This window comes from Bipolaris oryzae, assembly GCF_000523455.1.
Source record: "Bipolaris oryzae ATCC 44560 unplaced genomic scaffold scaffold_74, whole genome shotgun sequence".
Classification (NCBI taxonomy): Eukaryota; Fungi; Ascomycota; class Dothideomycetes; order Pleosporales; family Pleosporaceae; genus Bipolaris; species Bipolaris oryzae.
The window spans coordinates 1-27,589 of record NW_006911350.1 but is presented as its reverse complement, the minus strand read 5'-3'; the positions used below and the strand labels follow the sequence as shown (position 1 = coordinate 27,589).

General features: G+C 52.2%; 11 protein-coding genes across 11 annotated transcripts; 4 read left to right on the top strand and 7 right to left on the bottom strand.

The window, feature by feature from the left end:
• Nucleotides 1–300: 300 nt before the first annotated feature.
• Nucleotides 301–1,944, top strand: COCMIDRAFT_96624 (uncharacterized protein; the record flags this gene model as incomplete). Its single annotated transcript, XM_007690254.1, has 1 exon — nucleotides 301–1,944. One exon carries the CDS (start codon nucleotides 301–303, stop codon nucleotides 1,942–1,944), a length of 1,644 nt encoding a protein of 547 aa, XP_007688444.1.
• A 2,332-nt stretch (nucleotides 1,945–4,276) lies between these two features.
• Nucleotides 4,277–5,305, bottom strand: COCMIDRAFT_26707 (uncharacterized protein; the record flags this gene model as incomplete). The annotated part of the gene is made up of 1 exon (XM_007690233.1): nucleotides 4,277–5,305. One exon carries the CDS (start codon nucleotides 5,303–5,305, stop codon nucleotides 4,277–4,279), a length of 1,029 nt encoding a protein of 342 aa, XP_007688423.1.
• A 573-nt stretch (nucleotides 5,306–5,878) lies between these two features.
• On the bottom strand, nucleotides 5,879–7,147 carry COCMIDRAFT_96661 (uncharacterized protein; the record flags this gene model as incomplete). Its single annotated transcript, XM_007690253.1, has 1 exon — nucleotides 5,879–7,147. The coding sequence occupies one exon, from the start codon at nucleotides 7,145–7,147 to the stop codon at nucleotides 5,879–5,881; it is 1,269 nt and encodes a 422-aa protein (XP_007688443.1).
• Nucleotides 7,148–7,680: 533 nt separating this feature from the next.
• Nucleotides 7,681–8,037, top strand: COCMIDRAFT_96653 (uncharacterized protein; the record flags this gene model as incomplete). The annotated part of the gene is made up of 1 exon (XM_007690252.1): nucleotides 7,681–8,037. One exon carries the CDS (start codon nucleotides 7,681–7,683, stop codon nucleotides 8,035–8,037), a length of 357 nt encoding a protein of 118 aa, XP_007688442.1.
• Nucleotides 8,038–8,447: 410 nt separating this feature from the next.
• COCMIDRAFT_96650 (uncharacterized protein) lies at nucleotides 8,448–8,600 on the bottom strand (the record flags this gene model as incomplete). The annotated part of the gene is made up of 1 exon (XM_007690251.1): nucleotides 8,448–8,600. A coding segment is annotated over one exon (153 nt), but the record flags the coding sequence as incomplete, so codon positions are not given.
• On the bottom strand, nucleotides 8,596–8,778 carry COCMIDRAFT_96581 (uncharacterized protein; the record flags this gene model as incomplete). Its single annotated transcript, XM_007690250.1, has 1 exon — nucleotides 8,596–8,778. A coding segment is annotated over one exon (183 nt), but the record flags the coding sequence as incomplete, so codon positions are not given.
• A 1,601-nt stretch (nucleotides 8,779–10,379) lies between these two features.
• COCMIDRAFT_5696 (uncharacterized protein) lies at nucleotides 10,380–15,323 on the top strand (the record flags this gene model as incomplete). Its single annotated transcript, XM_007690227.1, has 4 exons — nucleotides 10,380–10,587; nucleotides 10,694–14,294; nucleotides 14,343–14,922; nucleotides 14,973–15,323. The coding sequence occupies 4 exons, from the start codon at nucleotides 10,380–10,382 to the stop codon at nucleotides 15,321–15,323; spliced, it is 4,740 nt and encodes a 1,579-aa protein (XP_007688417.1).
• A 725-nt stretch (nucleotides 15,324–16,048) lies between these two features.
• COCMIDRAFT_5695 (uncharacterized protein) lies at nucleotides 16,049–17,178 on the top strand (the record flags this gene model as incomplete). The annotated part of the gene is made up of 2 exons (XM_007690226.1): nucleotides 16,049–16,388; nucleotides 16,523–17,178. The coding sequence occupies 2 exons, from the start codon at nucleotides 16,049–16,051 to the stop codon at nucleotides 17,176–17,178; spliced, it is 996 nt and encodes a 331-aa protein (XP_007688416.1).
• Nucleotides 17,179–17,377: 199 nt separating this feature from the next.
• COCMIDRAFT_5694 (uncharacterized protein) lies at nucleotides 17,378–19,235 on the bottom strand (the record flags this gene model as incomplete). Its single annotated transcript, XM_007690225.1, has 6 exons — nucleotides 17,378–17,980; nucleotides 18,043–18,297; nucleotides 18,357–18,428; nucleotides 18,493–18,625; nucleotides 18,718–18,955; nucleotides 19,052–19,235. 6 exons carry the CDS (start codon nucleotides 19,233–19,235, stop codon nucleotides 17,378–17,380), a joined length of 1,485 nt encoding a protein of 494 aa, XP_007688415.1.
• A 1,333-nt stretch (nucleotides 19,236–20,568) lies between these two features.
• COCMIDRAFT_96665 (uncharacterized protein) lies at nucleotides 20,569–24,273 on the bottom strand (the record flags this gene model as incomplete). Its single annotated transcript, XM_007690249.1, has 2 exons — nucleotides 20,569–23,932; nucleotides 24,005–24,273. The coding sequence occupies 2 exons, from the start codon at nucleotides 24,271–24,273 to the stop codon at nucleotides 20,569–20,571; spliced, it is 3,633 nt and encodes a 1,210-aa protein (XP_007688439.1).
• A 1,574-nt stretch (nucleotides 24,274–25,847) lies between these two features.
• On the bottom strand, nucleotides 25,848–26,968 carry COCMIDRAFT_96595 (uncharacterized protein; the record flags this gene model as incomplete). Its single annotated transcript, XM_007690248.1, has 3 exons — nucleotides 25,848–26,534; nucleotides 26,610–26,692; nucleotides 26,746–26,968. The coding sequence occupies 3 exons, from the start codon at nucleotides 26,966–26,968 to the stop codon at nucleotides 25,848–25,850; spliced, it is 993 nt and encodes a 330-aa protein (XP_007688438.1).
• Nucleotides 26,969–27,589: the final 621 nt, after the last annotated feature.

Here is a 27,589-nt window from a genome sequence, read left to right as displayed (position 1 = left end):
GTCCGTGGGTCTATTTCCGAACCAGGTATTGTAATAAGCCACTCACAGATAGATCATATCCCTTAGAGACAGGTATTCAACCGTCGCGTAAAGGCCAGGGTAGGCAATGAAGCCGTAGCGTTCAAGTCACAGGAACGTCGAGACAAGATGAAGAAGATGCCAAGGATTTAATTGCGCGCAAGCGTCGTCGATCACCGGGCCGCGATTGGCTAGCTCGGCGGCGAGATGATGTACGTACTTGAGAAATCTACGGCATAAGATATCACAAAGCATTTACGCCCCCAATTGTGCTCTCGACGCATGTCTTTCGCTCGACCCAGCTGCTTGAGCGGTACGCTGACGCCGTTTCTATACCCCGCCGTGTCCCAGGCGCAACTTGGCCTACTTGCACGCAGATGGCTGCTTCGCAAACCACGCCTGCCGCAGCGAAGATGCAACTCAACATCTGATACTTCTCGACTGGACCCCACACCCGACGACTACTCACTCACGCCTTTTGCTGACCGCTGCATCCTCACAGTCGAGGCTGGTGGGGGCGGGCACGGATGTGTATCCTTTCTGCGCGAAAAGTACATTGAAGAAGGGCCTGCCAACGGCGGCGATGGCGGCAGCGGAGGCAATGTGTACATTCAAGCTGTTCGCGGCGAGACGTCCCTGCATAAGCTGGCCCGGCGACGGTTAATCAAGGCTGGAAGAGGGCGCAATGGCCAGGGCAAAGTCAAGGGCGGCGAGCGGGGCACAGACATTCTGATTACTGTCCCTGTAGGAACCATTGTGCGCGAGCTGCAGAGACATGACCCTGTTGCTATCATGGAGGAAGAGCATTGGAAGATGGAGCAGAACCCCGAAGAGGAAGAGTTTGAACAGGGCGAGCCTAGCTATAGGAGAGATAGGTGGCTTGTATATCCTGGAACCATGGCCTCGGAGTTGAGCAGGATCAAGTTTCCCAAGCTCCCTCCGCCACGTAGATCTCACCTTGCCGCTCTCGAACCCGAGGCGCCTTTGTGGTTGGATTTAGACAAGCACATGGAGACGCCAATGTTGATAGCAGCAGGCGCCATGGGTGGCTTGGGCAACCCGCACTTTATGACGCCCTTCAACTCGCGCCCTAAGATGGCCACGCGAGGTGACGAAGGCTTGAAGTTGTCCCTCCAGCTCGAACTTAAGATCCTCGCCGATCTAGGTCTCGTGGGTCTGCCCAATGCAGGCAAGAGCACACTGTTGCGCTCTTTGAGCAATAGCCGTGCACGAGTTGGTAACTGGGCCTTTACAACCCTCCAACCAAACGTCGGTACAGTTGTGCTGGACAACCACAAGGGCCGTCCACTCGTCAAGTCACGCAGGCCAGATGGCCAACTTCGAGAAAATTTCACTATTGCCGATGTGCCCGGGCTTATCGAGGACGCCCACCTAGACAAAGGACTTGGACTGGGCTTCCTACGCCACATTGAACGCGCCGCAGTCCTCGCCTTTGTCATCGACCTCTCCGCCGGCGACGCAGTCCAAGCACTGCAGCTCCTCTGGCGTGAAGTCTCCGAATACGAGACCCTCCGCGGCAAGGAGCTCAATGCAGAGACAGAACGCAGAATGGTCACTTACATGCCTGCCGGTAGCAGCAGCAGCCCCCCTCCCAGCGATACCTCCGACCTCATCGACTCGTCACAGCTGGACCCATCTCCGAAGCCGCTCCCGTTCATCACTACGACTCCCATATCCTCCAAGCCGTGGTTCGTTGTCGCAACAAAGGCGGATTTGCCAGATACGCAGTCGAATTTTGAGTCGCTTCTTCAGTATTTGAATGGAGTGACCAAGGGGACCTTGCCGCACCCGAGTCATCGCCAGCATGCGTGGAAGCGTAATGTCCAGGCTGTGCCAATTAGTGCGATCAAAGGAGAGGGCGTACAGGTTATTCCGCAATTAGTTATGGATTTGTTGGATGAGTAGATGTATTGAATGATACCCTTTTCTCCTCTCAATCTTTTGTGAAGTGATTATTGCTAGTGTTATTCTTGTCGTCCATGTATGAAATTGCTGTAGCCTACCCGGATTCGACGGTGCATATCGTATCGCATTGCTAGAGAGATGCAAGGGCAACTGTTCATTTGGAAGACTCACATCAAGACAGTGTTCATACGAGAAAGAGACTTTGAAAAAGTATCATGAAAATCGGAAGTGCAGACTCAGAAGTATTAATAACTCTCTATATTCAAACATTGTAGAACAAATACAAATACACTAGCCTTCAGGAGGGGTTCTCCTCAGCTGGAAACGGGGTGTTGACTTCTGACCTAACCAGAACATCCATCTCTCATACAGTTTTCCCAGCCCCGATTCTCCAGTGTGCTATCGCGCTCGTTGGGAGGAGCCATCATCACTCTCTCCCTGCTCGACAATCTTCATCTATGTTAGTGCGGTCCCGAGTATCACCCGGGGATACCGGGGAAGGACCGCACCGGAGAAGAATGATCATACTGGAAAGTACCATGGTTCCGTTGAGGAGAAAACCAATGCTGGGCTTGCTGGAACTGAGGGTGGTTCGATGAGGGTGCCCTTTGCCATGTCGTCGGAGGTAGAGTCGAAGCCGCCGCTATATCACCCCGGCGTGATTGGAGACTGAACTTGGGAGGTTGTTCAGGGATTGAAAGAAGTTCTGATATCACCCGAAGATCTCGGGGAAGGAATGGGAATGGGAATGATATGGGTGACTGAGGCGTCGCACATCTCCTAGTGGAATCCATTCACGCCATCACCCGGGGACAGCTGGAATGAGTCAAGAGTGACAAAGCAAACCGGTTGGACGCACCCAGACCCTCGTCGCTTGGGTCGTTGTCGTCGTAGTCGTCACATCACCCGGGGATGGCGGCTGGGATTCCAGAACTCCTGTACATCACCTGGCGAACCAGGGAAGAGTTTGGAATACATCTGTTGCGGATGTTAGAACGGTATTGGAATAGGGAGTGGGGGAAGTCGTACTATACGCTTGTAGCCATGAATTGCAAGTCATATGCGACGAGAGGTTTCTAGGCTGCCGAGATGCTCGAAGTGGACATGTCGCGGGATGGCAAGGAAGAGATCAGAGGTGATCTGAGAGATACCCCCTTATGGTTCAGGGGTAGATGAGAATGATGTGGGTGCCCGGAATCTCCCAAAGTCCTGTATATCACCTGGAGTACCAGGGAAGGATGATGTGGTCGAGCAGGCGAGAGCTGTCACGCAGCGCCATGATATGGGAGTGAACGGTGTGATGGTACCTCAGAAGACTTCCAAACCAACATATATCACCCGGATGTACCGGGGAAGAGTCTCGGCAGTGGTTGAAGAAGCCGATGTATCCTTTGTATTACCCAGAGGTAAAAAGGAAGGATTCGATCTACCTTCTTCAGAAACACCCCCAGAATTCCTGTATATCACCCGGATAGACCGGGGAAAGACTCCAACGAGTGGTACATAGAGCCGTGATGGAGGATTGCCTGCAGGAGACACCTCCCAACTCCTATATATCACCTGGATGTACCAGGGAAGAGTCTGGAAGGGTTTCTATAAAGCACGTTAGATCATTGTTGTGGAAAGCTGGATTGGGTAACTCTTACGCTATCACGAGCTCCCCTGATCAATCAACCGAAGAAGAAGAGAAATTAGTGGAGAGAGAGGATTCCGCGGACCAATCCGCCCCTGTGAGGTAGTAATATTGCACTAAGTAGAGAATGAATGTTGAGTTAGATGAGGAAAGAGGGTGGTAGGTGGGTGGGGGCGGGGGATTATATAGAGTGTGGGGAGCGCCAAGGAGGCGAGGGAGTGAAGGAGTCACGTGATTACGTCAACCAGGGATTGAAGGAGTGGTGTGGGCACGATTGGTCCTAGTGGTAGTTGCCTTGGGTTATCTAGGCCCACGTGGGGGGTCAAATGGCTTGCGAGGCTGGATTTTATTGGGCTTCAAGGTTACAAAAGGTCTTAGGACTTATATATCTCTCACTTTCGTTTGTTATATCCGGGTATCAGCGGCGATTACCAATGGGATTATCTCTGTAGATCTCCTCAGAAGCGTATGTTATTCACTGGGAGTTTGTCTATGAAACACTGACATCATGGTTGAGTGAGCAATGGCCCAGTCATTTGTTTGAGATATAGGTGTAAACAAAACCACAAGGCCAAATGGCCAAGAATCATACAAGATTTCTTCCTACGTACTTGTCCAGCCCACCCAAGGTATATCCATAATCTATTCATAATCTAAACCAAAAAACATCAACAAACACCCTCCAACCCATCTCACACCTTACGCCACCAATTCCACAGTCCTAACACTCACTCCCTCCGCCTTTCCTCCAACTTGCTCCTCACCCACCCTCTCCCCCAAGCTTTCCACATAATCCCTAACAATCCGATCAAACCCCTCATCCCTCTGAAACCCAAGGTCCAAAGCCTTCTTATTATCAAACTCCGCAGGCCACGACTCCAAAATCCTCTTCAACCCCTCTTCCTCTCTCATCTCAAGCAGCGCTAACTTATCTTTCCCGCCCACTCTCTCCAGTGAATCCATCATATCCTGAATCGAGACACCAATTCCCGGAAAATTTAGCACGCGGTCAAATGTAGCAAGGCGAGTGGTGTCGAACTGTGTAGCGGCGTAGACGAGATTCTGGACTAGGACTCGTGGTGAACAGAGCCAGTGACGCCATTGCTTGTCGGATAGTGGGATAACGCATTTGATACCGTTCATGGGCTCGCGGATCATACCGCTGATGAAGGAACTCGCTGCTGCGGTGGGTTTACCGGGACGCACGCACACAGTGGGAAAACGCAGCGAGATTCCGTCTATGAAGCCGCGGCGCGTGTACTCTGTGATAAGGTACTCGCACATCATTTTCTCGGCGCCGTAGCTGGTCTCTGGGGTTGGGAGCTGCGACTCTGTAACCGGTAATGTGACAGAGTTGTTATACACGGCTTGACTTGAGGCGTAGATTACGCGGGCACCTGGACTGGTTTTGCGGATGGCTTCGAGTAGAGCGCGGGTGGCGTCGAAATTGGCGCGCATACCTAAATCGAAGTCGGCTTCTGCGCCGGAGGACATGATACCATGGAAGATGAAGATGGCGTCTATATCTGAAGTTACGACAGACGAGGATTCGGTGCATAGATCTGCGCGGATGGCTTGGACATTGTTGGATGGTTGAGTGGATTTTGGGACGGGAGGTTCGATGATATCAGTGAGAACGAGTGAGTGAGCGGCATTTTTGTCTTCGAGTAGCTTTTTTGCTACGAGTTGGCCGATGAAGCCGGCGGCTCCGGTGATAAGTATACGCATTTTTCTTGGAGTTTGAATTGCAATTATGGAAACATTGTGTAGATTGTGTAGATACTAAACTGCTCATATACATGAAAAGAGGGCGGTACTTTCGGCCGACGTTTGGCCCAGAACTCATCTACGGGCCGTGAACCAATCTGATACTGATCTCAATTTAGTAGCTTGTTCGGTGCATCTCACCCCGTCTGCATGCTCATAGGGTCGGGTCTTTTGCTGGAGGAAGGGATGAGGGTTCCTCACGGCCAACATACCGTCGGAGTTTCGCCGAATCCGCTTCCCCGCATGGAGACGCCGGCAGATCAGCATGCGCGAAACCTTCCTCGTAAACCTAAGATCGACCGTCACAGCCACAGACATAGTCGGTCTTACCAAACTCTGAGTATTTTTTTACCAGATTTGAGTGATTTCTTCATTATGCCCGAGATCGGTGTAAGTATTGCACCCATTCGCCGTACTTTAAGGTCGGCGATTACAAACATCGCTCGACCTGCATGTCACTGTATCTTATGATTGGACTTTGTGGAAGATTTGAATTATATAGGACAATAACAGACATACCCAATCATGAAATTCTTAGCTATCTTTGGCCCAAGGCGTGCTGACGTCCTTCTTAAACTTCGCATCCAAACCCGCCGCCTTCAAAATTGCGAACCTCACATGATCAATACCCAGTCTCTTACCATCAACCAGTGTCTCCGCACTCACGCCCAGAATCTCGCCCAATGCACCTCCTCCAACCGGGGGCTGAATCTCATTCTTCAGCTCCTCCATAGCTCTTCTAAGATCCTCGGGCGTGCCTTTTGGGGCCAGGCGACGGGCGGACTTGCCATCAAAGCGCTTGATATCTTTGGCATTGGGAATATAGAGCTTGTCTAGTTTAGAAAAGATGACTTGATGGCTCACACCGGCCAGACGTAGGGAAGCCAGCAGTGAGCGGTCTTTGTCTTTGATACCGTGTTCGGCGTCGAGTAAGACGAAAACGCGCCGAAGTTGCTTGCGATTGCTTATGTACTTCATGATTTCCACGCCCCAGGAGGAAAGTGAACCCTCGCCGTACCCGGGCATGTCGACGATAGTCAGACCACCGATGCCGACAATTTTGTCACGTCCATTGGGCTGCTTTTTGATAGTTACGCCGTTTCCGGCGCCCAGACCGTAGAGGTTCATTGTCTTAGTGAAACCTGGAGTCGATGATGTACGCGCTAACAGCGCCTTTATATCTGCGTTCACAACGGCATTGAGCAATGAGCTTTTACCAACATTGGAACGGCCCACAAAGGCTACCTCGGGTACATCTGACTCTGGGAACAGGCGGAATTGCGCTACGCTTCGAAGTAACTTTGCGTTTTTGCTGTTGTTTGTGAAGAAGTGGTTTGCCTGTGTCTTTTGCGCAATGGTCGGTGGGAATGACTCCCAGTACCAATGGAAGTCTTCTAGCTTGCTGAAATGAAGTTTGACATGGCTGGAGGGGAGTTCGGGCTTTATGGATGGGAGAATGGGCTCGGCTTTGCGCCTCGAGCCGAGTGGCGGCGAGGGTGCGGATGGTTGAAGGTCTTCTACGACTTCTTTTGCCTTTTCTTTCCGTGAACGTCGTGGCATGTCACCTCTGAGCTTTGAAGATGACTCCGGATATTTTTGTGATGATTTTGAGCCACCGGCTTTAAAGTCTTGTGGTGCTGCAGGCTCAGGAGACACAACTTCTTTTCCTACGGTCTGTAGCTCCGTATCTTCCAACTGGTCCTGTAATTTTCGCCTCACTCGCTCTGGAAGGTGATCTGAATTAACACGTATGGCCGATGATCTCAGAGTTCCTTCTCTTCTTCGTTGTCGTCTTTCTCTCATCGAAAGTGGCCGTGATTCCTCGAGAAAGGGATCACCCCCGGTCGCAGATGAGAGTTGTTTTTCAGTCAACTCCAGCCGGTAGCTACCTTTAGTCTTGCTCATATGCAGTATACTCCGCGTCGGCGGCTCATCCCTATATCTAGATTTGACATCTCCACTCCAGTGTTTTTGAAGTCGCAACCTTGGGTTCAGCGCATCCTGTGGAAAAGCACTGGTCGATTGCGCCCGTAGCTGTGATCGGGTAAGAAGTCCAGAACCCCGGCAAGAAATGTTCTGTATGCAACTACTACATACGTAGCCGGGCCTCAGCGAAAGACCACTCATCGTGTGCAGTCTCCAAGAGTTCTCTACCACCCCATCCGAAATCCAAAGTCCACACCTGGTCCAAGCTCACCCGCAACTTTTCGCCGCAGCACCTCCGCGGCGAACATCAGCCTCCAATATCGCCCGCAACCACAACCAGAACCCGATATTTCCCCTGGTTGCATATCCTAGCCTCACTCAATCATTTGATCGAAACCTGTACTCCCACAATGGCGCAACCAGCCCCCACTCAAATACGCTCCCTCTACCGCCGTCTCCTCCGCGAACTCCCCTCCACCCCTCAAACAAGCCGGACCCAGCACCAAAAGCTGTCTGCGCCCTCTGTCCTCCAAAAAACCATACGGTCAGCTATCGCAACACCGAAATCTAGCTCAAGCACACACGTCCAGGTGCAACAGGCAGAGCAATTCGTACAATACGTGCAGGCGCAACGGTCATATGCGTCGTTGCTGGAGCGCTACAATCCTGGTATGGGCATGACGGAGGAAGAGAGGGTACGATTGAGTGCGAGGAGAGTGGGTATGAATCTTCCGGTAGAATTTGGGCAGGAAGGGGAGAAGGCTTGAGGGATAGAGTGGGGAGAGGGGTTGGATGGGATATTTGTACTATCAGACGGGAAGGATTAGGAATTCCTAGGGATTGGTGATAGAGATGATGACGGGGGCTCTACAAACAGGATTATACGGGGTACAGTCAGATTATTGTGAAGTTCGAAGCGTCTGAATACTATCACCCGGGGCACGGATTCAAGGTCACATGTGGAGAATGAAGGATATGTGGTCGTGTAGACTGAATGTAGAATATATAGACATCTGTTGATCCAGCCAGACTGATTTAACAGTCTGTCAACTGCTCAAAATCTAATATAAGGTACTGCCATCAAAGGGTATGTTGCTTTTTGATGTACATGATAACTCCAGTTCGCCGAAATCGTACGCGCCAATGATCCGTCATTTTTCCATGCGATGTCGAAGGTTCAAGATCGCGCCTCTGCTGTGTCCCCTCGCCCAGGCGTACGCGCACAAATATTGCTCCTAATATTTCCAATAGCTGCGCGTGCGTGGTGTAGTTGAGATGGCAGGGACTGTGAAATCCGGGTCAAATCCTCAAGTCCAACCAGCCATTTAATCCTCGAACTTAATACCCTTGCCTCCAGAGGTATCAATCATACCACCTCTGTAGGAGCCCCTCTTTCCCTTGTTCTTCTCCTTGGTGAATCCCTTGCCCTTTGTGACAATCAGCTTGGCATGAGCGCGGTCGGCATAGTCGTATGAAACATATGCATTGCTCGCGAGCCTAGGATCAACCTTTGTGTCGGGTTTGATGCGCTGGAATCGGTTTTCGACATGGCTTCGCTTTGACTTCGGGGCCTCTGCAGAAGGAGAGCCAGCCTTGCGCTTGTTACCAGCGGGCGCAGGCGATGCTGCGGGAAGGGTGTGGGAAGAATCGCTGGCGGAACCCTTGCGCTCGGACGCAGTAGATTTGGACTCTTTTTCTGATTCGGAATCAGAGCTGTCAGAAGAGCTCGAATCACTGTCGGAGGAGCTCGAATCACTGTCGGAAGAAGGCGTGGCTGCTTTCTTTCCAGTCTTCTTAGCCTTCGTCTTGGTGGGCTTTGTGTCGGCTTCACTTTCAGAGTCGCTGGAGTCGCTGGAATCGCTGGAATCGCTAGAGTCACTGGAGTCCGAAGCGCTAGAAGCAGACGAGGATGATACTGAAGCAGCCTTCTTGTTTGTCTTCTTCTCAGCTTCTGACTCGGAGCTGCTATCAGAGTCGCTATCAGAGTCGCTGTCGCTGTCGGAGTCGCTGTCCGATGAATCGCTTGATGCGGCCGAGGAATCGGAGTCGGGCAGAGGAACGTTTGCAGGTTCGTCGTCGTCGCTGCTATCCGAATCGCTAGAGTCACTGGAGTCGCTGGAGTCGCTGGATGAAGAGGCAGAAGATGATGAGACGGACTTGGCCTTCTTTGCTTTGGGCTTGACGGGGGCGCTTTCCTTTTCCGATTCGGAGTCGGAAGAGTCTGAGCTCGAATCCGAACTCGACGAGCTCGAGTCATCCTTCTTTACAGGCGCCTTCTTCGCCTTCTGGGACTTCTTCTCAGCCTCGGACTCACTGCTGGAGTCGCTGTCCGAGTCGCTATCGGAGTCGCTGCTGGAAGCACTTTCCTCGTCAACGTCCATGGGCTCGGACGCGTCTGGGGAATTGGTTGCGCCTCCGCTCTTCTGCCACTTCTCAAACTCATTGAGCTTGCTAGCAGCGCCTTTTTCACCCTGCTGCTCGAGGAACTTCCTGACAAGGTCAAGAGGTACTTCAGCGGCTGTTGTTGTCGATGCGGCTACTGCAGACGTCTTCTTCTGCTTCTTGTCCGAGCTGGACTTCTTGGCGAGTTTTTTGTCGGCAGCCATGATGGGCAATGGGGACCCTGTATCGCGTAGTGGTGACGGGGATGGATTGTGGAGGATCGAAAGGTTGCAAGTCGCGCGCGAGAAAAAAGTTACGGCGGGCGGAATGCACCTTGCATGGCGCTAGTCCGCAAGCGTGATCCCAGTCCCGCGCGCCTGCCGTCTCATACGGGAGTACACGACGCCAAACGTCGCCCACCTGCGCAGGGTGGTATTTGGGCCTTTCACTCGCCGTCTTTGCGATCCCCACTTGCACACATCCGACCCAGTTCCAGCGGATACGGCCAAGACGTGCATCTCATATTGCTGCCCAATCCCATTGCTCACGGAGGACCGACCAGCCAACAAACCAACCAGCTCAGCATCGCAAGGACCACCACTACCACGATTCACCATTGATGGCATTACCACGAAGAACCCTCGCTACCGCTGGGCGAAAGTAATCAGCACATCATCCGCTCAGACTTGGTACCTTTTAGGGCGTAACTACCAACACCTCAGTCAAGATGGACGGGAGGCCACGCAACTATACCAACGGAGGCGGGGACCCTCGAGCTCCCCCAATGCGTCCGCCCACCGGGGGCTCGAGGGGAGCCCCCTCTGCCTCTAGCTCAAGCTCTACACCCTCCGGCATGTCGCGCGCCGAGCGGTTTGACGACGAGCGACGTCGGATTACTGAGAGCTGCTTCTCCAAGTTGGACGAGCAGGGACAGCGTACGTGTTCCTGGACACCACCACAGATACAGTTGGCATACATGTCTAGGTCTTGCCTATCTTGCTGGTTCCTAGACTTGATCTGAGTTATGCTGACATGTTCCAGTCCAGGAATCCTACATTACTCACATTCGTGTCCAGGAAGATGGCGCATATCCGCAGGCTCCCCCTCCGCCAAACTCACCACCTTCAAATAAGAAGGCGAGAATCATCATGATATCCGTGCGCAATACAGGCAGAGTCAAGCTGCATAAGGCTAGGGAGAACGCCAACGGTACCTTTTCTATTGGAAAGTCTTGGCCAATGGAAGAGCTGTCTGCAGTTGAGAACTACGTTCACCTCAACCCTGCTAGCGAGGAAGAGGCGCAACGCAAGCAGTGGGCCGGAGATAAAGGTTTCACTGTGACCATCACCAAGCCATACTACTGGGAAGCTGGGACTGCGAAAGAGAAGGAGTTTTTCATAGGAAGTATGGTCAAGATCTACAATAAGTATACTAAGGGTGACTTTCCCATCTTGACAGGATTCAGCGCTTCTGAACTTAACAGCCTTACGAATGGACAACCGCATCTCGCTACACCGGAGGGCCGGGCCGCAACAGCAGCAGGTAGTCCAGCAGGCGGTAGCCCGGGGCCACAGCGACCGGGACCATTGGAGCAGAGACCTATGCCTCCAAAAGCAGGCGGACCTCCCCCAAGAAGACCTGGAGAAATGCCGCCACCCGGATCAAATCCCAATTTCAGGAGACCGCCAGGAGAATTCCAGGGCCCGAGAAGGCCAGGTCGGCCAGACGACGATAGACCAAATACAGGCGACGACGCTCGCAGGCGTCCACCGTTTCTGCCAAATCAGATGCAAGCTGCTCCATCCATGCCAAATCTGAGGCAGAAGCAACCCATGGATCCGACCATTCGAGCGCGACCCAGCGGGGATAGTATGCGACCCCGCCCCAGTCCTGGCCCTGGCCCTGGCTCATCAAGTTTCATGCCACCAACATCACCTCTTGCGCCGCGAAATCTGACACCGCAGTCTTCAACTTCAGAATTTGCCAGTCGACCGAAAACACCGGAATCCGCGAAATACCAGACAAATCCTAGCCCCGGACGCGGACCGCCCTTTGAAGATGGCCCGCCTCAACGACCGGAGAGATCGTTTGACGAGCGATCAATAGACGGCGCAGCGCTAGGTATCTCAACACCAGACACGCGCAGACCTAAAGACTATGCTTCGCCCCGGAGAGATCCCTCTCCTAGAGGTCTGAGACCCGGTACAGCCCAGAGTGGTGCTCGGCCAGGTACTTCTCAAAGCAACGCCAGTTCAAACTTCAACCGACATGATGACATGCCTCCAGACGAACCTCCACAGCGGAGAAGACCTACAATGGAGACGCGTCCGTCTCAGCTATCGCAGCGCAGCTTCGACAGCCAAGGCACAGACTCACGTTCAGCCTTCCATACCCCTTCGGCATCCCCCGCTCCGCCGATGGAAGTACCGCCTCGAAGACGACCCCAAGAGACGCCAGAGCGGTTAAAGCCATCTTCTCAAGAAAGCATTGCACGCTCAGACCCTGCAGTATCTAGATCACAGCCCACTCCACCACCCACTTCCCCGTTACCACGGATACCAACGGCTCCTATGCCACAAGCGCCCCCACAAGAGGAGGTAGCAGCCTCTCCTGTACAAGCTCAACCAGTGCGAACGGAACCTGCTCCTGAACCCGAGCCCCAAGCTGCACCCGCTGAAAACACCAGCAGCCCAACAGACGAGCAAGAGACCGAGGCATCACCGCGTCCTGGTCTTGGTCCAATGGTAAAGAAACCATTGGCTGCCGACAATGCGGCAAACAAATTCCGGAAAGCCGCGGCAGCAGCAGGAGCTTTCAAGCCTCGTGCTGGCGGTGCCGCAGCAAAACTCTTCAACAAAGACACAAAGACATCTGATGAGCCTGATGGTGTCAGTGCAGTGTTCGTACCTCAACGGCCGGCCCCAAAAGAGACACCAAAAGAGGAGCCAGAAGAAGAAAAGAAGCCAGAGGAGGCACCTCCACCTGTGCCAGATCGATCATCCAAGGAGCGACCACGTATCAGCACCGAGGTTGTGCCATCAGTCACTGTGTCTGGTCCGTTGGCGCCAGCTTTGCCCGAGGTTAAGCAAGAGGTAGAAGAGGAAGCCCCTCCACCAGCTCCAGAAAAGGCAGCGGCAAGAAATACCGAGACGGAGCCCGAAGTGCGACGCAAGAAGCGTAGGTCCAATCAGCAGATTGTGAACATCTCGAAGCTTGGCATTGACCCCAGCATCCTTGATGAACGCGGTCTTGAGTTCGATAATCTACTATCAGAGCTAGGCTGGGGCAGTCATGAGCTTTCGCATAAGCACATTGAATCCCTCGAAGCTGATATCAAACGTGAGATTGCTCGTGTCGAAGCAGGGAGCTGGCTCAACCATCTAGAGCAAAAAGATGACCGAGTGGAAGCTGTTGAACGTATGCTGGATCGCGCCATTGCTGAATGCGACGAACTTGAAGGCCTGTTGACCTTGTATAACGTTGAACTGAGTAGCTTGAACGACGACATTGCCTTCATCGAAGCACAAAGTCAGGGTCTGCAAGTCCAGACGGCCAACCAGCGTTTGCTGCAGCAAGAACTTCGACAACTCGTCGATACCATCTCAATCACATCTGACCAACTAGAGCCTTTGAGACGTGCTCCAATAGGAAAGATCAGTGGCCTCAAAGACATTGAATCTTCCTTGGTTCTTCTATACAAAGCGCTGGTTACGATTGATCCGTCTTTTGTGGCAGGGAGCCGAGCCGGTGCTAACGATGCCCTCAACACGTTGAACGGAAGATCAGGCATAGGCAACAGCGATTTGGCAACAATGCAGGCTCTGCAAGAAAAGCGAGATAGGTACCTTGGCGAGGGAACCATGTTCCTTGAGCGACTCAAGAAGCACATGGACATTACTTTTGGTGCGGCTTTTCTGTCAACAAAAGACGCTCTTTCGAATCTTGACCAGGGATCCATGCCGTCTTTGAGGAAGAACATTGAGGCACACGATACTGGTCGAAGCGAGCTGTGGATGTTAAGTCCGGTAATGCTCTTCGCCAAGGAAATTGACAGGGCTTCCTGGGACATGCTTCTCCGAATGTACCAGACCCAAGCAGCGCAATTGTATCGACAGGAAGTTCGCGACAACATTCTAGCTTGGAGGAAGTTTGCTCGGAAGCCCAGTGGTGAGGAGCAAGAACTGCTTTTTACCGCACAAGAAAAGGAGCCAGAGAGTATCACGGGGACTGCCAGGAAGCTGACTGTCAAGCGGAGTCAGACCTTGGCTCGTGGCTTACGAGCGGCCTCTGGGGACAAAGAGGGTAAAGAGAGCAAGGCAAAGCCAGCAACTCAAGATGGCAAGCTGCATGCATACGATGTCTTTGCCAGGGTTCTAGAAGACACAGGCCCTGTGCTACTGACGGAGCAAAACTTCATCACAGAATTCTTTCACGCTACGTCGACTCACTCGCTCGATTTCCCTGACGCGGTTCAGGCAGCACCTCCAGAGAATCGCCGAGGACCTAACCTTTGGATCAGAAAGCAATTCGAGCCAGACAGGGCCATGGCGAAGCATCTTACTGGAGTCATGGAGGAGATTTTCTCGTTCTGGCCTGCGGAGATTGCCAGTCTCGTGGACTGGGCCACGAAAGCCGATCCTCTGTAAGTCTTATTTTCACAGTACATGGTCATGATACTAACTGTTCATAGGCAAGGTGTGGGCATTCTATGTGCCGTCGATCGAAAGTTGCTCGATATTGAGGAAACAAACCAAGACTTTTTGACCAGGAACTTACAAAAGATTCATGAGCGTCTGCAGGGACTTTTCAGCCGATTCGTGGACGAGCAAATACGGGCAATTGAAGACACCAAAGTCAAGATCAAGAAACGCAAGGGTGTCATATCCTTCATGAAGACATTTCCCCATTTTTCTGTCGCCATCGAAAACATGCTACCGTCTTCAGCTGAGGGGGGCGACCAACTGGAGATTCGTCGCATGGTCAACGACGGGTATCAGAGAATCAACAAGGCCATGTTTGAGAGTTTGAAGGTTATTGCGAAGGAGTCTCCTACCGTCATGGCTTCGCAAGGACAGGGCGACCCCGAAGACAAGGAGGCACTGAACTACCACATTCTGCTTATCGAAAACATGAACCACTACATGGAGGAGGTGGATGCACGTTCCGTTTCCGTGCTGGAATACTGGAAAGGCAAGGCGCAGGACGAGTATGATGAGCACATGGGTCTTTATGTTGATGCCGTTATCCGGCGGCCGTTGGGTAAACTTTTGGTAAGTGCACATGCAAGGCTAGGTTTTGGGGTTAGTCTAATTGTGCCCAGGAATTTATGGAGTCCACCGAAACGCTTCTCAGCCAGCCAGGTGCAAGCGCTCAAGCCATTTCGCAGCGCTCTTCGCACTCTCGCTCCGTGCTCAAGAAGCTGGTGCACTCGCACGATGCTAAGGAGCTGCGAAAAGGCATCGAGTCGCTCAAGAAGCGAGTGGACAAGCACTTTGGTGACGCAGACGATCCATCGATTAGTCGCGATCTCGTATTCAAGGTGCTCAAGGAATGCGAGAAGACGTACATGAATGTGTCGGAGCGGATGATGACGATCAATCAGGATGTATATAGTGGCGAGGTGGAAATTGATTGGGGCAGCAGGGAGATTGACGCAGCGTTCAAGAGATAGTGTCTTCGGAAGAGCGGAAGTCTGCATTTGCGAGGGCTTGGGCTGTGACGTTGCGCCGGTGTGTTGTTATGGAGGTCGTGTATATTGCCGGATTTAAAAGCGTTAACGAAGACTCTTGGACTGTATGGCTTGCATGGCGTTCAATTCAACTCTGCAAGGACAGGATAGCTAACATGTGTTTGGAATCTACGGGCTATATCTCCCCGGCTTATTTCTCGAGGGCTCAACGTACGGTGCAATCATTATTCCGCCAACGCGTACTTGTCCTATACACCGATAACAGGGTTCTCACATGTCTAGGCGCACGTTCACCGGCATCCGAGTACACCGGGCTAGAACAAACTCGTTTTCAAGAGGTGGGGCCTAACCCAGGCCTAGCCTGGACAGTAGCGAGTAATGACGATATTGATCGCTACTTGTAGTCAAGATCGGGCAGATCGCATGCACCGCATTCAGCATAGGGCAGGTTAATGATCTTCCCTTGAGGCTGATTATACTGTTTCACGGTGATTTCGGCGGCCTTCCAAAACAAACTTTCAGGCCGACCCCGTACATGGCCAAATAAGCAAATTATGGAAAGCCACTGCAAGCCTATTTCGCCCCGATGCGTATTCCCCAACGCCTTTTTTTCAAATAAAGGCCCTTGACCCCCGCCTTGCGAGCAAGCAAGAAAGTGTCCCTCAAGCTTGTAGTTTTTTACTTGTAGTACTTTATCACCAAAAAAAATGACACTCTTACACACATTGCTCAAGGCAACAGCCTTCAAGAACCCATTGCTACGCACACTTGTCCCTACGGTTGCCCTTGCATACGGCATCCAAGCCGCCGTAGCCATCCCCTCCATCGCCGCACAAACAGAACGCTACTACGACCTCAGCGGCAGCCTGACGTACCTCTCCTGCACAGCCCTCAGCCTCACACTTCCTTACCTGCGCGCCCGAGCCGCGGGAACAGCAACAAATGGCCTCGTCGACTACTTTGGCAATCAAGGTCTCGGACAGGGAACGACGTGGTGGTGGAGACAAGCGCTGTTGAGCGCTGCGGTGGGCCTATGGGCTACCAGATGTATGTGTTTGTGTGAACCGGGTTTTGAATCCTTCCCTCCCCCTCCCCTTTTCCTCCATTCCTACGAACTCCACGTGACATACTACAAACAACAAACAACGACTTTTTAGCTAACAATGATGGCCGGTGAATAGTGGGATCATACCTCTTCCGACGCATTTCCAGCGACAACGGCAAAGACTCGCGCTTCGACTCGATTCGCTCTTCCCCCCCGAAATTCCTCGTTGCCTTCTTCGCGCAGGCCGCGTGGGTCTCGCTGTGTACGCTTCCCGTTATCCTTGTCAACTCTGTGCCGCGGTCTGCCTACGCTTCTTCGTTGCTCGGACAAGCTGTGTCGTCGAAACCCTACCTCACGGATATCTTGGGTCTGGCGATTTTCGTCTTCGGATTGGGGTTCGAGGTCATTGCGGATAGGCAGAAGGATGCGTGGGTGCAGGCGAAGAAGGCGAAGAAGCATGAAGAGCAGTTTTTGACACATGGGCTTTGGGCCGTGTCGAGGCATCCGAATTATTTTGGTGAGGCGACATTGTGGTCCGGGATTGCGGTTGCGGCGGCGGGACTGTTGGTGAGGCAGCCGGCGCAGACGGCGTTGGGGTTGAGTGGTGGGGTTGGAGGGAAGATGCTTGTGACGGGCATGTGTGCAGCGAGTCCGGCTTTTGTAAGTTTTTTGCTGCTGAAGATTAGTGGGGTGCCGTTGAGTGAGGAGAAGTATGATAAGAAGTATGGTGGGGATGAGGAGTATCAGCGGTGGAAGAGGGAGACGCCGATGTTTTTCCCGAAGCTTTGGTAGGGGGATGGTAAGTTGGAAGGTTGTTTTGTGATAGCGTATTCGTTTGGGTGGGAAGGATGAAAAGCGGGTTATGGTGAGGATTGTTGGATAGATGGCTGGAGCAATCGTAAAGGGGGAATTACATGTACAACAAAAATCGTCTTCGTCACTTCTTTCGTGTTCACCTCCCCTTCTAACACCCTCCCTTCTCTCTTTCCCTTTAAACCTGAAACCTCCACCTAGGATGCCTATCACCCAACGCCAAATCCTCCACACTATCATGGAACCCAGGTGTGTGCGGCTCACTCTCCAGCACCCTATCTTTCTCCGCATTCTCCCGATTAAGCACCACCCACAACGCGCTGACAACCACTAAATTCAGTATCAGATACCCCAGCGCAAAACTGTGTCCGAGAATGTATCTCGGCCCGCTATTCGCACGGTACAGTTGCGTACCTAGCACAGCACCCAAATTGCCAATACTGATTTGCAGTGCGTTGGCTGTTGCGCGTTTCGTCTGACCGCTGACATTGATGGCGGGCCAGCAGAGGACGAGCGCGACGGACGGGTAGATGCCGACGGCGGCGAAGAAAGTGCCTACATATGATACACCTGGGCGTGCACGCGGATTCGTGTTTGCAAGCAAGATGATGTAGCCGATGATTGCCAAGGTGGAAGTGAAGAGGATGAAGGCGGCGCGGCGGGCGTAGCGTTCGGAGAGGATGGCGACGAGGATTGTAAAGAGGGTGGCGAGGGCGTAGGGGGGGATGGTGAGGAGTTGGCTCTGAGCGGAGGTGTAGCCCATGTCCTTTATGATTGTGGGCTGTTTAATAGTGAGTATGGCTGGTTGGTGTTTGGGGCTGGGAGATATAGGGAGATACATACCAGGAAGAGAGATAAAGTATACAGTGGCAAACTCATTGTATGAAATCCAAATGCATAAAGCCATACTTTGATATCTTTGGTTGCAAGAAGTACTTGGTCCCAGGAAAAGGCTTCATCGTTTGTGGCGTCACTGTCGGCTTTGAGACGTGCTTGGAGAAATGTGCGTTCCTTGGTGGAGAGCCAAGAAACGGTAGATGGGTAGTTAGAGATGAACCCATATGCAATTACGCCTATGAGTACGGTGGCGATACCTTCCTGTTTATCTACGTTAGTATACATGCGATTCAAGAGATTGTGAAGCATGTAGTACGTACGAGGATGAAAATCCACCGCCATCCCGGCTGCCCAGCTACACCACGCATGTGCGCAATACCGTATGCGAGGATCTAGTCTCACTGTCAGCTTATACTCTTCTGTTTCCTTCTTGAAATAGGGGGAGATTCCACATACACCACCAAAAGCCCCAGCAAGCGACGCACAGCTAAAGAACAGCGAAATTCGATACTGCCGCTCATTCCGCTTATACCACATACTCAGATAATATACGACTCCCGGGAAAAGTCCAGATTCTGCGACACCAAGGCTATTCAAAATCTCCTGTTAGCCTCTCTTCATCTTTCCCTCCAAACCACCAGCTTGGGATTAAAGGGGGGGGGGAATAGTTAGAGAACTTACAAAAACCGCACAATCAAAAACCCCGTCAAATTCTGCACAATTCCAATCAGCGTCGCCACAACCCCCCACGCCACCGTCAGCGTCGGCAGCCAGAACCGCGGCGTCGTCCGCTTCAAGACGATATTGCACGGAATCTCGAAGAGTACGTAACCGACAAAGTAGAGAGTGAGACCGGTTAGATATTGGTTTCCGGTCATTTTTAGGTCTTTTGTGAGACCTTCGATGCGTGCGTTTGCGACTGTGTATTCCGTCAGTCTTGCTGTTCTTTCACATCTCCAATCCACACTTGAAAGATAAGGGGAGAGATGAGGAGGAAGAGGAAAGGGAATGATACCATTACTCCGATCCAAAAACGACAACAAGTACAAAATCGACACCGCAGGCAACAACCGCAAATCCAATTTCCTCAGCAACCTCTTTTCCTCGGCTTCAGTCGTCTGCGCAAGAACTTGTTGCTCGTCGGTCGTGATATCCGAGTCGCTGAGCGCATGCTCAGCATCGCGTTTTTCTTCCGCCATATCCTTTCTTTCAATTTCGAATCCTGACTTGTAAAGATTATCAAGCCAAAAAAAAAGAATTTTCAATCACAACCGGGGTTTGGGCGGAGATAGCCAGAAGTAGAAAAAAAAGGATATATGGCGACGGGAGAGAGAGGAACAGCAAGTGACAGGGCGACAAAAACAAAGTTTAATCAGCCAACGATAAAAAAAAAGGCGAGGCTTTTTATATACCTCCCGATTTCAACAAGACCCCCACCACCCCTTGTCTGAACTATCACCCTCCCTCCTCCCCAAATGATGCAAGATCCCCCCCCCCTCCCAATCCCTTCCATCTTTGCCTTCTTCTACCACCACCACCGCCACCCCATCCCGCTCTATTCTGCCGTCATACCCACCTCCACTCATGCATTGCCCGTAGCGGCAGCTACTAGCTCTCCATGTATCCATTTGCCCGCCCCGTTCGCCAAGGCGACATTGCGTGATTGGAGAGAACGTAGCTACAGAAAAACGTAGCCAGGGTGATGGCTATTTGGGAGCCAGACACGGGCGCAAATTGGAGACAACGGGACTTACAGAACTCCAGCCCAGTTTTTTTGACATGTTTCTACGCCCATTGGGCGTTTGGGCTTGGAGTAAAGTAAGAAGCCAAGCGGCATGCCAATCACGGCCAATGAATTGCTTGTTTCTGCCGGTTCGGTAGGCCGCTGTCTTGGGGGGGATGGGGTGCGGGTGCGGGTGCGGGTGCGGGTTGCGCGAAAGACGAAATCGAGGGGTGGGATGTCGTGATGTGCATTGGTGGGTGGGGCTAAGCCTTTTTGGGAATGTAGTGTGGTGGATTGGATGACGGGGAACGTGGGGTTGGAGACGGCGGCGGGTCAAAGCTTCGGGGGCTTGAGAGAAAGGCGGAGGGGAGTAGGAGAGAAACTTTGGTTGGTTGTTTTGTATCAGATATGGTTGCTTGGAATGAAAGGATTTTGGGTTATCATGTTTGCATTGCGTGATGAATAAGGTTTCATGGTGAGATATGTACGGTGATCGTCCCCGTGTAGGCACAAAAGTATAATTGAAAAAATATACATGTGGTATCTGTAACCAAACTCTCTTCATTTCCTCTGCTTCGAATCGTAAATTGATACTAAAAAAGGGTAGATGCCGTTTCAAAAGAGTCATTCATCATATGCTATGCTGTATATATGTATATGCTAATCGTTTATCCCATCCTTTCTCTTACTCTTTCAATCGGCCATTTAAGCAGCCAAAAGCCTCCTCTTGAGCCATGCATGTACAACAACAGGACGCCATACAAATGCGATTGCGCTTCACATCCATAAAGAAAAAAACAAAGGGGTATCTAAATACGTCCACCCTCCACAATCTTCCTTCCAATCAACTCCAACTCGCCACTCTCAGCGGTACGCCTCCGTTCAAGTACCCATCTTCCTTCTCCCGCCTCATCGTGTTCACGGACATAAGTCACGCTATCTGCTGCACTACCCTTCCTGCTGTGACCGCGGTTCCAGCCCCCGGCACTGCTGCCACCATTTGGTGTGATGGGAGAAGATGTCGAGATGGGGCTGAGAACTACGCTTTGTCGCCTCGGCGCACCAGGCGTCGAGGTTGTACCAGCGGTTGGTGAAGAAAGGGAAGTGTCGATAGAAGGAGGGTTAGGTGGGCGAGTATGAGGCTGAGGCGGAAATGGCGAGGTCAGTGCCATTGGGAAGGGAGATGTAGGTGATGTAACAGGGATGCTGATCGGGGACATGGCCAGGCTTAAGTTGTGCTGAGCATATAGTTCAGATATTGAAGGCAGAACTGGCGCTTCGTTCCCGACGATATGCCCAGTCGGACTCGAGAGGCTGTTGTAATCACTGCTTGTAAGTGTAGGGCTCTCCATTTGCCTGTTACCACCAGCTTCGTCTTCACTGGAGCTACCAGACTCGTACGCGCCATTAACAGCGTCCATGAGGCTTGAGTCACCTTCCTCGTAATCTCCATCGTCATGGGGTTGGTGTCCTGACAAATTGCTGTTGGCAAAATATGAGTTTTCCACAGGGCTGGAGGGGTGCTCCATCATGCGATTCCCTGCAGGAGTCGTGGCCCGAGGAACGAATTGCATACCCATGGGCGACGAGGTACGTGGACTGTTAGACACGCTTCCTGGCAAACTGGAAGCACTAGCACCGAAAGCTCCCTTTCTCAGCTTCATCAAACTATCCAGGCTCATGTCCTCTTCCTCTTGACCGAAAAATCCGCCATACGGACTCATGCGGGCGAGTTGTGCTAGTGCAGGACTGGTAATGGGCTGCTGCCCATCTCGGAATTGGTTCAGACTGATGAATGAATTGCGTGTGCTGTATTCACTTCGTTCAGTGATGGGCGTCAGGTTGGGTTCCCTGACGGCGTTCCGTCCGCTAACAGTGCGACCGACCCCGGATGGGCCAAAGAAGCCACCCCAAGCACTCGGTGACTCGCCAACCGCAGATGCATAGAAGCCGAATTCCTGGCCGTAAAAACCTTCGTCGTCGTATGCTAGTGCTTCGGCGTTTGCTGCGGCAATGATCGGATCGTCTTCCAGAGCCGAGTCAAAGTCACTGTAGTCATAGTCGTCGACGAATCCTGAGCTCGTTCCATAAACATCATCGTCCAATGGAAAGCTGGCTGTGTCCACGCTAAAGCGGCCATCGTCGGGTACCAAGCTGGGCCTCGAGTGACTGACAGAGGGATCCTCGACCTCAGAGCTAGGTTGACCTGCATCGACACTCATCTTCCTGTCAAACCGACCAGCAGCCTCGGCGCGGACTGCCGCATCCGCAAGCGCACTGTGGTAAGCACTGAGATTCTCAAAACTGGGCACGGCCATCTGCTGTGCGATAGAAGTCTTGTGAGCAAGAGAGGGGGCTGATTTGTCGGGTGTATGAGGAACAATATCATCGTCAGCCTCGTAGCCAGTCTCAGGGTCGAGCACATCGTATGCGCGAGGCTGAGCAGTGGATGACTGTCCCTCTGCAGGGAGCTTGACTTTTCTGTCAAAGAGTGGCCCATCGGGATCGTCGAAGACGCTTTCGTCGAATTCCGTAGCACCCACATCCTGGTCGCCAATCAGTCCATCGTCAAAGTACATATCGTCGTCGAGGTCAAGATTATTTGATACTGGCTGGCTACTGCTAGCCGGTGTAGCTTGGGTGGTCGCATCCGCCGGCTTAACTGGCGATGAGCCATCGCCCTCGCTTTGGGAGTTACTCAATCCTAAGCCATGTAGTTGAGTGTTTATCGCGTTCGGCGCACCGGCTAGGTTAGTCATTGTTGGCATGTAATTTTGCTGAAACATGGGACCTGGCATGGCGAATCCTATAGGATTGCCATTCATGTCGACGGGTATTTGCATCTGTCCAAGCGCAAAATTCATTGGGCTGTTCATGTTTTGTTGTATTGACAAAGAGGAAAAGTCAAACCCATTGATGCCAGAGTCGAGCGTTTGGTTACCCAATCCACCAGTGAACTCATCTTCGTCACCGAGCATGGGAATTTCCTCATCGAACCCACCGTCCATGTCATCGTAGTCATCCATGCCGTATTCGTCGTACTCATCCTCAACAGAATTTGTGGAAATGCGCGCTTGTTTTTTCTCTGCCTCCTTTGCCTTGTGCCGCTCTTCGAGCAGCTTTTCTTGCGCAGAATCTGTGCCACCTGAGGTCTGGAAGCTGAATCTTGAGGCTCGACTACTTAAATGTGCAGGGAGTCCAGCTGGCTGGAAAGAGGGATCTGTGACGGAGGTGGCTCTTGAGCGTGTTGGGGGCATGGTTGCTTTTGTTGATTTCTTTTTCCGTGGCGTGACGTCTGCGGAGACATCGGATGCGTCTTCAGACTCTTGCACCGGCGATAATACCGAATTGACACCATCCCTTCCTTGGAACGATGGCCGAGACGGCGGTGGGGAACTTGGCAGTGCAGGCTGAGGTGGTACCGGAGAGGTTTTGGGCGGCATGGGAGGGGGAAGTGGTGAGTGTTCAGGCGGAGGAAATTGGACCGAATTTCGTGCTAAAAAGTCCTTGTTGGCCAGATTTTCTGCTCTTATCGCCGCCTGTGACTGCTCGTAGCTGGTGTCGTCGTCGAAATGCTCGCGAAAAACGGGCGTGTGCTCCCTGTCGATTTTCGGCGGACTGGCACGAGCGACCTCGGGCTGTGCTTCGGCTGCTTCCGATGAAGTGTTGTAGGAATAATTTCTGTTGAGCCTGGGGGCATTGAAATCGTGTACAATCTTTCCGCGAATACTCGGGTCGTAGTTGTCGGGCATGGGCGGGAGGTTGGAAGGCGAGCGTTGGGTGACGAGGGATTCGTTGGCTAGAGGATCCAGTGTCTGTGCCGACTTTCGTCGCATGAGGAGAGACATTGGTCTCCGCAGATTGAGCCTGGATCTTGACTTTTGGGGTGGCGGTGGTGGTGGTGGCACCGCGGTGGGTGTTGATGTTCCCTTGGAGCTGCCCGTGAGCTTATCGCTGATGCCGCTCAGTAATGAGGGCTGGGACTTGGAGAACATGGAGTAATGGCTTGGGGAAATGGTCGAGGGAGTCTCGGACAGGGAGTGTAGGGACACAAGAGGCGAGGTTGCCGTATTGGAGCGGGTCGAGAGAGGCTTTTGGTCATGGACCGGCGAGGGAAAGTCATGCGACCGTTGGGGAGGAGACAGCATGGTGGGATCGTGGACCATCACGTTGCTGGGGCTGCCGTCGGTGGTGGTGGCCGAATGGTGGCTGGGGGTGTAATGCGAACTGCTTGGCGAGGGCGACTTGTCCAGCTTGGAGGCGACACGGGCAATGGGCGGCAGTTTGGGTGGAAGGGACGGTACGGGGGACGAGGCAGCTTGGAGGCTGGCATGTTGTTGGTGTTGGTGGAAGCGCGGCGATGACAAGTACTCGGTGGATTGCGACGCTGGGCCTGGAAGTGGGTAAGGGGTGGGGCTTGACACGGCCAGTTCTGGAGAGGCGACGGATGAGGCATTGCGCTTCGCATGGCCAGGCCTGAACTTGGAGAACATGCTCGTGCCAGAGGGCGCCATATCTCTTGTGTTTTGTGTCGCCGCACGGCCGCTTGTCGCGGAGCCACTCCGCGGCAACGAGGGGGGTGGAGAGGGGTGGAGAGGGAAGATGCAGGAGGGGAAGAGGGATGGGTGGGCTGAGACGGAGAGCCTCTCAGCGAGGCCGGGCAGGGGAGCACGCCATGTGCAGGCGAGTGGTTATGGGAGGGTGAATGGAAAAAGTTGGTGGTGGTCTGCTATGTCCGACTAAGAGCGGGAGTGCCAATAGCAGCCAAGCTGACGGTGTCGCGGGCGTAAAACAACCGCCAGGCAGGCGTCAGGCAGTTTAGATGGCAGTAATAGCAGTAATGGGGTGTGCATGTGTAGCAGTAGCCGGGGTAGCAATGGTAATGGCAATGGCAGGCGCACAGTGGTTGATGTGGACAGACATGGCGCGACGGCTGATGCGGCCTTGCAACGCCCAACTGTTTCCCAGCCTTCATGCGACGCCCGCTAGCAGGGGACGCGCCCGCACCACTCGGACCCCACGGCCACTTTTGCAACGCTCCTGCAACGGCTTCCAACCACAACAAGCTTGGGGCTGTCCTGTTTCCATGCGTCCGGCTCTTGTCCCTCTCCATGGCCTGGGCCCGGCTTGTCTCACAGCACCAGTAAGTACTCCGTAGTCGTCGCCGTCGTCGTCGTGGTACCTAGTATATACTCGACTTGATATACTTAGTTACGTACGCATATGCATGCATACGTACTTAGATATGTACATGTATGCTACATGCCATGCAAATACATGTCTAAATGGCCATGTCCGTACTAGTATTTACACCAACAAGACCCCTATGACGTTGACCTCTCACCATACACACATGCCCTGCTTATTCATCCAACAATCACCTTATCCACACCTGCCGTCGCCTCCTCCCCGCTCTCATCAACATTGTCTATTGGCCCGGTCTGTTCAGCTTATGGCCATATGCCCTCATACGTACTGACATCGGTGAATCCAACTTTCGAATACCCCGTTGTCCCCCTTTTTTTGATCATCAGGCCTTTGAAGGGGCGCGAAAAAGTAATACAACGCAGCAACGAGTCAGATTATCACTACACATGCTTAGCAAAATCAAAATCAAAATCAAAATTGAAATCATTTGCCTAGACTTTGACTTTGACTTAAGCTTTATGCACGACGTATCACCGCGCGTTTATCACCTCAGTCAATGGATCCATCTCGTCGGGATATGTATGAACATAAGCTAACATAACTCACTTTCTATTGCTGAATTCATTCACTAGCTAAGGTTGGCAGAAGGGGTTTTTGCAGGCCCCTTTCCATCGTTCTCCAGGAAATTAAGTGCTTGTCTCGCCACTATGCTCAAAACCATTTGCCCTCGACACCCAACCTCACATCATTCATTCAATCAATCGTGAACAATCGTCGTCATTCATTGGTCACAAGACCTCTTGTATTGTCTCTACATATACACCTACCATCAGGCCTATCATTCATGCCCTTTCGGGTCCGTCACTTCGTATGCATTCGTAAACTCCTCCAACGCCTTGTACTCCTGTGCCGCAATACAATGCAACTGAGCCTTGGCCGCCTACAATACCGTGCCAAAGCCAAACGTCGTCTTGATACTTCGCACATAATACTGCTCCCAGTTGGTCTTAGTGGGCTCCTCCTGACCAACCGGTACGCCTGCCCATTCTACTCTCATCACGGTCACTGCATCAATGTCGTTCTGATCAAACCATATGGACAGCGTCGAGTAGTGTCCCTCGGGCCATTGTGCAAGTCGCCATTTCTGGACAATATGCGTGGGCTCTTCAAGCTCGGTAAACTCTCCGCTGACGTTACCGCCAAACAGCTCAAACTTGCCGCCAGGCTTGGCACCTGTAAAGTTCTTAGGCGGTGCGCGTGTGAACGCCGCAAGACGCTGAGGGTCGGTGAAGGTCTGGTACAGGTTGGCTGCGTCCGTCCGGAACTCTGCGCTGTCTGTGATTGTCGTCACATTGACAACTGCACCAGAGCTGCTCTTTTGGGAAGATGTTGCTTCGGGCTTGGAGCTACTCGACTTATTCACGCTCGAACTCGAGTAAACCTTGGCAGCCGTGAAGTTGGTGCTAGGGTTGGTGCCTGGCGCATGCTGGATGTCCTTTGCATGCTCAGCCATGATCGCTGGCGCGAGTTTTGCGAAGGATTTTCGCAATTGCGGTAGGATGTCAGAGCGTACTAGCTCCTTTACAGGCTGTTTGCTGCTGTCCTCAGAGTAAACATCTACCTCAAACTACACCAAAATGTCAGCAATGATTCAATAGCGTGACAGAAGCATTGGGAAAGCAGATAAGCGCAGGGAACATACGACATACTCGTCTTCCTCGGTGTCGTGAGCGACCTCTGGAATGGTAATAGTGCCGCTAGTCTCCTCGCCCTCCTTGTTCTTGCCTGCCGACTGAGTCAGCTCGCCCAAGAGGAGTGTAACTAGGAAAATGACATACCTGAGTATTCCAACTTCAGCTTCACATCAAAGATGGTGATGACCTTGCCCTTGCGTTGGCTCACATCGACGTCTCCGTCCATGCTCACCACCTTGTCAATCTTTGCTGTGACACCATTTTTCTCGGCGGATATTTGCGCAAGATCTTTGTCAAGATACTCGCGCGTCCATACTGAGACGTCCTTGTTGACCCAATGCCAGTTGTTAGGGTTGTGGAGGACCATGGTAGCGAAGAGAGAGAATGCGTCGGGTGATTGGTAGTAACTTTCTATTACAAATTGGTCAGCTCCAACATTTCTAAACTGATCAGAAGAACGCATATATCGAAGAGATGTCAGTGGGCGACTAAAAAGTCTATGCAGCTGATCCGCATGCAAAGAGTACAAGTCTTCTCAGACTGGTGCCAGCTTGTGTCTCATCATTCAAATGTGGGAAAAGTACAATGCACTACTTACAAATTATGCCCCAGGAAGCTGATCAAAGAGCCGGAGAGATAGAGAAAGAGAAAATAAACGGTTTTAATTAAAAAGGTGGGTTGGAGAATGGAATTATGTAGAGGGGATTTTGAGGCAGAAGTTTCTGGAACTGATACTGTACCTGCGCGCTAGTACCGGGCCGAGAAAAGATCCGGATTTCCTATTGGCTCGTGCCCCAGCCACGATAGAGCATCTTCTGACTTTCATGTAATAACGTAGTTTACAAGCGAGTGACGCGTACAAGCGAGTGACGCACCCCACCAACTTTGCGCACCTCTCATCTCTTCACATACAATGGCTCGACACCAAATTACTCAATCACATTCAAAAGAAGCAGATATTCAGCTTGCTATCTCGTCTATTAATACC